Source organism: Leptodactylus fuscus, chromosome 1 (genome assembly GCF_031893055.1).
Source record: "Leptodactylus fuscus isolate aLepFus1 chromosome 1, aLepFus1.hap2, whole genome shotgun sequence".
Classification (NCBI taxonomy): Eukaryota; Metazoa; Chordata; class Amphibia; order Anura; family Leptodactylidae; genus Leptodactylus; species Leptodactylus fuscus.
Genome location: NC_134265.1, coordinates 362,626,164 through 362,638,246, shown reverse-complemented (window position 1 = coordinate 362,638,246; position 12,083 = coordinate 362,626,164). Strand labels below are relative to the sequence as shown.

Sequence of the window (12,083 nt, the reverse complement as noted above, 5' to 3'; positions counted from 1 at the left end):
TAGCAAACTTTAGTTTGCTAGTACTGACCATAGCGGAACGAATCAGAGACAGGGGTCGCAACCCTCGACTGAATGCTATGGGAACTGTTCTCACTAAATCCGGAAGGGAAGCCAAATCAGAGAGGATTGGCCCCAAGATTACGATAAGGGATTTAGTCAGAGCAGAAAAAGGAAAGCTGCCATTAAGGATTCGGCAAGGATTCTTAAGAAGGCTGGTATGCCAGCCACAGGTTGCTCGGATGTCTGGAGGTGGAAAAAGTTTGAAGGTGAGAGCATGGTGCAAATTTCTCCCTAGAACGGACGTTTGGATACTGAAAGATGAAGTTTCCTAGAGTACCTAGGAGAGTTATAGTACGAGTGTCTAGTACACCAGGTGAACATGAAGGAAGATGTGTACTCTGCATATAAGGGGACAAACCCTGCAGAATGAACAACTTGCAATGACCAGTCTAGTAAATGTATTTCCTATATGGTTATATGAAAATCCATCAGGTTTCCAGAAAGTTTTGGGAAGGTTATAAGTGACGTTCCTTGATTTATTATTTTTGTGTACTGGGGGGAAGTAGGTGCTCCATTTATAGGCAGAATTAAGAAAGTTCTAACCGATGTGACTACATGAATAGAACCAGTACTAGAATGGAAGGAGAGGAAGGAATTGTTGTTTATGAGGTTACAGATAGTAATACAGAGTTTGAACAACCAGTTAGTGTTAATCACTGGGTTAACTGATGCTGTCCAAGGGATAGAGGACGCAGGGGATAAGTATTATGCTTGATTGTTCGATTAGTTAGCATATTTATTTGATATTACAGTCCTGGCATCCAAGACAGGAGGTTTAAGTGTGTTTCCTAAGTTTAGGATGTCAAAAAGATAGAACTCAGAATGTTGAAACATAAAGTGATGTGATAATATGCATATAATAGGATTGTTCCCCATTGTAGGAAAACCGTTATTGAAACTTAGAAACTCAGTAAGGTGTCTGAATTTGAAAATGTGTGTGTGCATGTCGATAGGGGAAAAGAAAAATGTAGCACAGATTATTTTTGTAATGATGTTTTGGTTTTTTTAAGAAAAAGAGAAGAAAATTATGTTGTTCTATACGAAGTGAATTAGAAGTCACTCCCATATCTGCTGTGTAATGTTCTGTGTGTATGATTTTGTTGTGTGATCCGGAGATTGATCCGATCCTTCAGTTGATGTTTCTGCTTACTTTGTTGATATATGTATACTGTGAATATTTGCCTAACTTTATTGTATTGATATTATGAGATTGTATGAATGTGTTCCTGTTTCTTTAAGAGAGATTGCTGAGGTCTGTAGTCCTACACAAGACACAGCTATGTGACAGGGGGGGATATCTAGCTGCAGCTATGAGTGGGATAGGAAGCTATGCCAGCTGCAGCATAATAAGATAATACCGGCTCTTCTTGGATTGTCTAGCTTTGACCGGTATAACTCTCTCACTAAGACAACTTAAGAATCTATTGATAACTTTTTTTATTGAGCTCTATTATAGATGGTCTTGGATTTGGGAAAGATGGTGGATCCTGTATCAGATATGCCACAGTCACCGAATAATGAGGTAAACTAAGCGTAAGGAGACAGGAGACCTATTATGAGACTCCAAGGGTCTTAGCTGAACTTGAAGCCATCGCTTGAACATGGTACAATGTCTGAGGGTAGGTGTTTGATATAGTAGAATTATGGTCCGATCTGGAGAGCGAGAATTTTCTGTATGCTTAATGTTAAGCCTAAAAGGATTTCTAGGCTATTCAGGTAGTGATGGAGACTCTGCTGCTGCCGCCACACAGGTGGGTATAGTTGGAAGTCATGGCACACATCAAGGCTGATAGGGAAGAAAGTAGAGTAACATGTGGGCAGACATTGCCATTAGCCCAGCTGCACAAGCCTAGGGGACATGTTTTACTGCTAGACCCAAAACGTTTTAGCTCTCTTCTCAGGTTTTACGACACTGATGCACCGAGAACGGTCCAGGAGGAAAGGAGACTCGGAAAGAGGATGTACAAGTCCTGGTGTTCGGTGGTAAGAGAGTATCTTTACTGACAGCATTGTCCCCATTGATGGTATAAGCAGTATTATGTGTACTGTTTAGTAGTAGCCATGTGTGACCTGGTGAGCGGAGGATGGGCAGCTGCAGGATTTAGCATCACTACAGTCAGATATATATGTAAGCCGCATGGCATGTGCTAGGCCAAAGAGTCAGGCTTGAAGCCCTTGTACCTGTTCCAGAGATTGCAGATTGAGTATATACAGTTACTAAAGGTGAGACGGTATGAGTACAAGCTTGTGTGTAGTTGTTTCCCTTCAGGATGGCTTGGGGCATATCTGGTGAAGAAAACAATGGGACTGATGTAGTGTAAGTAAGATCCCCGAGACCATCAAAGTGATAATGGAACTTACCATACGGGTAATAAAGAAAATGTATACCATGGGGATATAACAAGTGTATCTTACCCCCATGCTGTTCCCCGAGTATTGGGAAGTATTTATTGGTTGTCACATGCATTTGTATTCTCTGCAGTGTACATTCATGACAGGAGAAATTAGCCTTAGCCCTAGATTTGGATTGGATTGTTCATAATTGTCCCAGATGTAGTCTGATGTCCTGACTATGTGATGAATCATTAATAGCATATGATTAATGTATATTTTCAGTTTCCCGTTTCCTCCAGATTCTAAGTCAGTGGAAGGAACTTATAAACTAAAACCCAAAGATTGATTTTAATTTTCCACGATAGCTTCAAATCAGACATTCTGACAGGGCAGACTATGCAGGGATATATATGCATGAGAATCTCCCATAGATTCCAAACCGTGGTCTCAGCTCTATTCCAGATCCTGACTCATTGGAGGAGACTCATTCTCTACAGCCTGGAGATTGGGTTACTGTGAGACGACACATCAGGAGATCCTTGGTGGATCCGTGGTTCAACGGTCCATTCCAGGTCCAGCTGACCATATCCACCTCAGTGAAACTGATGGAAAGCCGACTTGGATTCAAGCCTCACATTACAGCCGATTCCTCAATCATGAGTCTTAAAGATTATCTGATTTCTTATTCAATGTTATGTTTTTGTTTATGTTTTAGGTCAGAACATATGATGCTTATGATGGCAGACAGATAAAGTAAACTATTAATACTAGTATTTGGTATATAAAGCTGTTAGTTCTAGACACTAGTCAGCATGTTATGATATTAGATTATTTGACTACAGCTCAAGAAGACTTATGTTAGATTGTGGCCCCAGCGTGTTGTCGTTACATTAATGCCCAAGGTAGGCTTAGGGTTGCCCATAATTTACTAGAAACAAGGAGGTTGAAGGAAGAGTTCAGGGAGAGTCATTCAGAAAAAGATGCCCCTGGCCAGGATGGCTATTCTGGCTATTCCAGTTAATTGGTTCAGGGGACCAGGAGGATATTTATACTGCAGTTTGTGCTTAGACTTGACTTGATGATTATTTAAAATAGAGCACTAAAGTCTAATTGTTTTTCAGATAAAGTTAAGATTGGACCAACTTTTGCACAAATCTCCAACGTCCATTCCATGATGATATTGATGATCCGAAAATGCACATGTACGCATTGCGGAAAAGAGGCTCTAGAAGACCTGTCCGACTGAATATATTGTGGGACAAAGTTCGAAACAGCCACAGCCTGCTAAGAAGAAGCTTTTCCGCCATATTGATATATTTGTTGTTCATCTTGTAGCATACTTATTATTACAGTTAGGGCAGAAGTAGAGTGCTCCTTTCCGTTTTTCACTCAAAAATTGCACTCAAACATAATAATACACTGATATTGATTAAAATTATACACAACTGAGTTTATTCTTTAACTTTATGCCTTTTAGAGTTCATTTCATCTTCAACTTGCTTAACTGTTCACTATAACAGTCATTTTGACCAGGGATGTCCAAACGTTTGCATGCCACTGTAAAACTTTGGCTGGAACTTATCGATACCTCCAAAAGTCTCTCAGACATAGCTATGGCAATACATGGCCCTAACATCTTGAAGGATTTGTGGCTCCCAAATACCAAAAGTTTCCGCAAACTTACCTTTCATCATCTGGCGAGGGCCTCTATGTAGTCTGGCACTCTCTCCAACATAAACTTGCCCTGATTATTGGTCTCCTCCCTCACTTATTACCTGAGATTTAAGACTGACTTTTTTTATGGCCTGCCCCTTGGGAAACTCTGCCTAAACAAGAAACTCCCTGAAGCGTCCCATTTCAAAGTAGTCCTTCAGATAAAACACCTAACTTTCTTGCATCTGGCACACTGACAGATGCCAACAACACTTTACAGCTAAATATACTTGAAACCAAGATTATACAGATTTTGAAAAATTACACTGGTCAACAAATTTTCAAAAGTTGTTTGTTTCTGAAATGAAATGAGTCATTCCCTAATGATTTTTATGTGCTGAATTCAAATATCACAAGGAAAACTGTCAATTGGCTCTAGTTTCTATGATATCGAAGGGTTCTCATTTTACTGTTTTGTGAATTGTATAGAATATGATACATATTTATTACTTCTGCAATAATAGAGGTGCAAGTTTACTGTTTTTAAAATTTTGGAAATATATTCTTAGGAAACTTAGTTCTATCTAAAATCAACTATAATTTATAGTCATATCTAAGAATTTTTTTACAAATGAAGTATGTTTATTGAACTTTGGAACGTAGATCCTTATTGAATTGCTATTCGGCTCCTTTACTCACGTCTCTTGTATTCAGACATGGGATTGTCTCTGATAATTGTCCAGCAGTAGTCTGCAAGCATTGATGGGTTCCATTTACCCTGATATCTCTTTTCCATAGTCGCAATTTCCTGATAAAATCGTTCACCATGTTCATTGCTCACCGCTCCACAGTTTGGTGCAAAGAAGTCTAGATGAGAGTGTAAGAAATGAATCTTTAAAGACATGTTACATCCCAGGTTTTTATATGCCTTCAGGAGATTTTCAACCAACTCTTCATAATTATCTGCTTTGGTGTTTCCCAAGAAATTAGTCACGAGTAACTTGAATGCTTCCCATGCAGTCTTTTCTTTGCCACGCAGCAAATGGTAAAACTCGTCATCTTGAAGAAGCATACGAATCTGAGGACCAATAAAGACTCCTGCTTTTATCTTCGCTTCACTCAACCTTGGAAACTTACAGAGGAGATATTTGAATGCCTCTTCATTTCTATCCATTGCCTTTACAAATTCTTCATAAGACCAAGCTTGATATGTAAAGGAGGTAACAGAATCTTTCCTGCTTGAACAAGTGCTGGGTGCATCACATTTTTAGCCCCTGGCTGCAGTGACTTTCTGAGTGGCCAGTCTCTTTTCTTGTAGTGTTCTGATCTTGCACGACTGTCCCACTCACATAGGAAGCAGCAGTACTTGGTGTATCCTCCCTGTAGACCAAGCACTAGTGCTACCACCTTCAAGTCACCACAGAGGCATCACAGATGTTGATCATAGTTTATGCATCTCAAGAGCTCTTTCATGTTGTTATAGGTTTCCTTCCTGTGAACAGCATAACCAATTGGAACTGATGGTAGTGCATTGCCATTGTGAAGTAAGACAGCTTTAAGACTTAGCTTTGATGAATCGATAAATAGCCTTCGCTCATCGGGGTTATAGCTGATTTTGAGAGCATCCATTAAACTACAAACATTACTGCATACAACAAGATGACCCTCCATGAAGAAGAATTGGACAAGAGACTGTTGACGGTTCCTAAAGAAAGAAATTCGAACATCATCTGCCAACAGATTCCACTGTTGAAGTCTGGAACCTAAGAGCTCGGCCTTACTCTTGGGCAGGTCTAGATCTCTAACAAGATCGTTAAGTTCACTTTACGATATAAGGTGCGGTTCAGTGGAGAGTGATGCAGGAAAGTCTGGATCTGACGAGGTAGATGGTTCATGACAAACTCCTTCTTCTTCCTCGTCAGTGGAATCGAGCGAGAATGTTTCTGGAGCATTTGGAACTGGCAATTCTTCAGAATGAGCTACTGGGCGTATCGCAGATGGAATATTCGGATACTGTAAAGTCCACTTCTTTCTTTTTGAAATTCTTTTCCCAATTGGAGGCACCTTGCAGAAGTAGCAATTGTCACTATGGTCAGATGGCTCTCTCCAGACCATTGGCACTGCAAACGGCATAGACTGTCTCTTCCGGTTCAACCACTGTCTGAGATTTGAAGAACATGTATTACAGCATATGTGTGGAGCCCAACTCTTTTCCTGGTCGCATATTTTGCAGCCAAAATACAGGTGGTAGGCTTTCTTAACCAAATATAAATAGAAATATAAAATGTACGTCTATATCATGAAAAGTAAAGCCAATTTTAAAATTTTAGCATCAATTTCAATCTCAGCACCCCAAAATTAGTTAAGAACAACTGGTTTGATGCCCGAAACATTTTGGCTGTTGACCAGTGTTATAGCAGTGAAATATCCCTCTAGATCCATCTCAATGCTTCAGCTTTCATTCAAACCACACCTTCCCTTAAACCTTTCTTCATTATCAGCCAGGACCGAACTTTGTCTCTCTTGCAACAAGACCTGAACCACGTTCTTAAGCAATCTCATTGTTTTTCCCATGTGTTAGACTACAAGAGAATAATTTCAAACTCTTCTCAAGATGGTACAGGAAAAATGGTACAGGAGTATTATATAGAGTATTCTATACTATGTTTTATAGATAGGTTCCTAGGAGTCCTGACAGTATTCTATACTATGTTTTATAGGTAGGTTCCTAGGAGTCCTAAGAGTATTCTACACTATGTTTTATAGATAGGATCCTAGGAGCCCTGACAGTATTCTACACTATGTTATATAGATAGGTTCCTAGGAGCCCTAAGAGTATTCTACACTATGTTTTATAGATAAGTTCCTAGGAGCCCTAAGAGTATTCTACACTATGTTTTATAGATAGGATCCTAGGAGCCCTGACAGTATTCTACACTATGTTATATAGATAGGTTCCTAGGAGCCCTAAGAGTATTCTACACTATGTTTTATAGATAAGTTCCTAGGAGCCCTAAGAGTATTCTACACTATGTTTTATAGATAGGTTCCTAGGAGTCCTAAGAGTATTCTACACTATGTTTTATAGATAGGTTCCTAGGAGTCCTAAGAGTTTTCTACACTATGTTTTATAGATAAGTTCCTAGGAGTCCTAAGAGTATTCTACACTATGTTTTATAGATAGGTTCCTAGGAGTCCTAAGAGTATTCTACACTATGTTTTATAGATAGGTTCCTAGGAGCCCTAAGAGTATACTACACTATGTTTTATAGATAGGTTCCCAGGAGCCCTAAGAGTATTCTACACTATGTTTTATAGATAGGTTCCTAGGAGCCCTGACAGTATTCTACACTATGTTTTATAGATAGGTTCCTAGGAGTCCTAAGAGTATTCTACACTATGTTTTATAGATAGGTTCCTAGGAGCCCTAAGAGTATTCTACAATATGTTTTATAGATAGGTTCCTAGGAGCCCTAAGAGTATTCTACAATATGTTTTATAGATAAGTTCATAGAATTCCTACGAGTGTTCTACAATTTAAGATGTAGTTCATACTTAACTTTCTTGATCCTAAATGAATATTGGTCTCAGTTCATCCACCTTGGGACAAATTTGGGTGGTCGGCTTAAACTGAGTCTATTAGAGATGAGCGAGTATATTTGATCGAATACCTGCCCTCCATAGACATTGGTGTTAAAAAAAAATAAATAAATAAAAGGCGCCAGGGGAGGTTGGAGGGGAAACTAATATTTCCCGCGTTTCCGCGTGGTATTCGGCGAAGTACACCAATAACTATTCGATGGACATCAAATACTACTCGCTCATCTCTAGAGTCTATCATTAAAAATGTGAATTTTAAACTGGTAACAGTATAATATAGCCGTTAGAAAGGCTATTCCATGAATACAGTTCTTTTTGAGATCCTCCATATAGTTTTTGAAAAATTTGGCTTTATAAATGTATGCAAATGAGGTGCCTGGAGAACAGGGGGCCTTGGCATTGGTGAGTGAGCAGAGCCTTTTGTGCAATCCTCTTTCCACTTGTTTGCTTGCCCCCATCTGCACACTTCCTAGCTGCATCACTAGCAGCTCTGATGTCCAGCTGACGTGATTTTTTTTTTTTTTTTTTTAAACGTGGATTGTGAGCCCCACATAGAGATCACAATGTACATTTTTTCCCTATCAGTATGTCTTTGGAATATGGGATGGAAATCCATGCAAACACAGGGAGAGCATACAAACTCCTTGCAGATGGTTTTGTGCCCTTGGTGGGATTTGAACACCAGAGCTCCAGCGCTGCAAGGCTGCAGTGCTAACCACTGAGCCACCGTGTGGCCCCACTAATGTGCTAATTTTGCACATGTGCAGTACACTCGGCCACTTCAGGGTACTGCGTATGCTCAGTACTCTATCTTGGATCACAAGAGGAATGAGCATACTGCACATGCCCAGTATGATCTTGTAGTTCTATGTACACTTGCTCCTCTTAAGATCCATAATGGTTTACTGAGCATGCACAATGCACGTGGCCGCCACCCAAAGTGAGATTTGTGCATCGGCTGCTAATGATACACCTAGGACACGCAAACAAGTGGAAAGAAGACAGCACACAGCAAAAAGTAGATGTTATTCCGCAATGACGCGACTGTGCTCACTCACCAATGCTAATGTCCCACTCACTGTCTGATGATAATATGTCATCACACTTATAGAATTTGTTCATGAATATTGTACTACAATGCTATATTAACCTGTACATAAAATACACACAGATGTTTTACGTTCTTATATTTACCTGGTGTTGTAATTGAGATGGACTTGATACATTACTGGCTCTCTTCATTATGGTTAAAGCGTGGGCTAGAATATAGATTGATATGTATGTATAGTATAAGCTTGTGTCTTTTATGTAGTATTCCATTGGTGGCATATAACGCGTCTTAGTGCAGTTTACTCCCGAATATATTGTGCACATTACACATCTATCATAGTCTCATCATACCTGAGGATATCCATATAGTCCGAGGATTTGTGCTGCTGGAATAGTGGTAGATGAGTGGTGGTCTCCAATGATACCGGCCAGCTGGCCATGCCCCCTACAGGAGTAATTAGGTATTACCGTATCCGGACCAGACAGGAGATGTAATACACGGCTTACCGCCACTCGTCCATCTAGGCAGGAGTCATAAATATGGTATCCCAGTGTAATATTGGGTAAAATGTCAGGATTCTTGTTAATAAGATGTATGGCAAAGTTCACAATGTCAAGATGTACAAATCCCTCAAACGTTACCCTGTAAAGAAAGATGTAGTCACATGAGTTGCCTTATAAAGAAGTATATGCCCCCTTCCTTATTATTCCGCAGTTTGGAGAGGTGACCTCCCCTCTCTGAGCCAGTGTGATGGTATATAGAAGGGCCCTGATGGTAATGCGGCCACGACTCAGGCGTGCAGGTACTAGTGATAACCAGCAGCTTCCAGATGGGGGCGGTAGTTCACAGGTAAATCCCTCTGTTTTGGTCATAGGAGGCTGTCCAGATATGTTTCAATCTCTGTGACATCAGTCTATAATTCTTCCTCCTCCTCCTCCTCCTCCTCCTCCTCCTCCTCCTCCTCTCATGCCTTTGCCAGTGCAGGACAATGGGGGTTATAATAGGGCAAGGAGTCCTGAAGGGAATCTGGATTCCTGGAGAATAGGCCAGAATGATTCGCTCCTGACAGGATCCTTTGTTGCTCCTCCTGGTACGGCTGACAAGTGTTCAATACAGACAAACAAATGAATTCTCTGATTCCGGGCTGTCTCTGGATGAGTCGGGGGCGATGAATAATCCTCCTAGAGGCCGTACTGGCGGGCGTACAAGTCCATTCTGAGTCTTCCCTCTGCACAGCTCAGCATGAATTGTACAGGGTCCCTGCAAACCCTAGACTGGCCTGGAACGGTCACCGGCAAGACTAAAGTGTTTGAGCAACCCCAACCAGTGGTCTGTGATCAGCCGGGGCTGAAATAAGACTTTAAACTGCGGGGGGCGGGGGGGGAGCTGCAAAACAATGAAATATAACACTGAACACAGAAGAGGGGAAATACCAACATAACCGGGAGGCAAAAACACAGACAATAGCAGCACTCCAGGATGCTGCACAATTACACTGTAGAGCTGTATACTGTAAGAGAGGTCACACTATATACTGTATACTGTAAGAGCGGTCACACTATATACTGTATACTGTAAGAGCGGTCACACTATATACTGTATACTGTAAGAGAGGTCACACTATATACTGTATACTGTAAGAGCGGTCACACTATATACTGTATACTGTAAGAGCGGTCACACTATATACTGTATACTGTAAGAGAGGTCACACTATATACTGTATACTGTAAGAGCGGTCACACTATATACTGTATACTGTAAGAGCGGTCACACTATATACTGTATACTGTAAGAGAGGTCACACTATATACTGTATACTGTAAGAGCGGTCACACTATATACTGTATACTGTAAGAGCGGTCACACTATATACTGTATACTGTAAGAGAGGTCACACTATATACTGTATACTGTAAGAGAGGTCACACTATATACTGTATACTGTAAGAGCGGTCACACTATATACTGTATACTGTAAGAGCGGTCCCACTATATACTGTATACTGTAAGAGAGGTCACACTATATACTGTATACTGTAAGAGCGGTCACACTATATACTGTATACTGTAAGAGAGGTCACACTATATACTGTATACTGTAAGAGAGGTCACACTATATACTGTATACTGTAAGAGGGGTCACACTATATACTGTATACTGTAAGAGAGGTCACACTATATACTGTATACTGTAAGAGAGGTCACACTATATACTGTATACTGTAAGAGTGGTCACACTATATACTGTATACTGTAAGAGAGGTCACACTATGTACTGTATACTGTAAGAGCGGTCACACTATATACTGTATACTGTAAGAGAGGTCACACTATATACTGTATACTGTAAGAGCGGTCCCACTATATACTGTATACTGTAAGAGAGGTCACACTATATACTGTATACTGTAAGAGCGGTCACACTATATACTGTATACTGTGAGAGAGGTCACACTATATACTGTATACTGTAAGAGCGGTCACACTATATACTGTATACTGTAAGAGCGGTCACACTATATACTGTATACTGTAAGAGAGGTCACACTATATACTGTATACTGTAAGAGAGGTCACACTATAGAGCTGTATACTGTAAGAGCGGTCACACTATATACTGTATACTGTAAGAGCGGTCACACTATATACTGTATACTGTAAGAGAGGTCACACTATAGAGCTGTATACTATGTACATACAGGGCACACATATAGAAGCCTGTACTCTATGGATAGACTGGTGACGTTATATCTGCAGACCTCTCACTATTCTCCGGACTATTTATGGACAATGTGTATAAGACAGTAGGACTTACCATCTGCAATGTATTTGTGGGGAATTCTTCATTCGTTGTGGTCGTTCATCGTGTGCATTTCTATGGAGTGTAAACAATACACCAATGTTCAGATCTCCATTCCGGTAAGGTTCTGCTATCACATCACCAATCATTTCTCCAATTTTCAGATCACAGATTGATTGTGTGAAAGAAAACCATGGAAGTAATAGCAAAGGTATAGAGCTGAACATCATCTTGTGGCAAGTGTTTTCAGTGAGGAGGATGATGCTGATGCTGATGATGATGATGCTGATGATGATGATTCTCAGTAAGACATGATGGATAGAAGCAGTGAGCCCAGCAGTGACACAGACAGCACGGCCCCCAGGATCAGGACATGCTATATGGTGACTGCTCTCATCTCCCCTCCTTTTATACAGTATGATGGAATAGATGTTACATTCTCTGCTCTAATCGCACATTATTCTGGATCTGCTCCCGGAGGATTGTGCTCTGAACTGTCTTTACTACAGAGAATTTTCGAAGAAGAATAAGCAGAAATAACCATTCCCATGACTGCGTACCTGATGCAGAAGATTAAATGGT

The 12,083-nt window shown here is 40.4% G+C and overlaps 1 protein-coding gene across 1 annotated transcript in view; it reads right to left on the bottom strand.

Moving 5' to 3' along the window:
- LOC142216863 (vomeronasal type-2 receptor 26-like) overlaps positions 1-11,650 on the bottom strand; it is a 32,845-nt gene extending 21,195 nt beyond the window's left edge. Inside the window, exons 1-4 of the mRNA XM_075285341.1 lie at positions 11,517-11,650; positions 9,205-9,340; positions 9,049-9,142; positions 8,842-8,999 (exon numbers count right to left, since the gene is read on the bottom strand). Of these exons, the coding sequence (XP_075141442.1) occupies positions 8,842-8,999; positions 9,049-9,142; positions 9,205-9,340; positions 11,517-11,650 (522 nt within the window). The remainder of the gene's footprint in view (positions 1-8,841; positions 9,000-9,048; positions 9,143-9,204; positions 9,341-11,516) is intronic.
- Between the last annotated feature and the right edge of the window lie 433 nt (positions 11,651-12,083).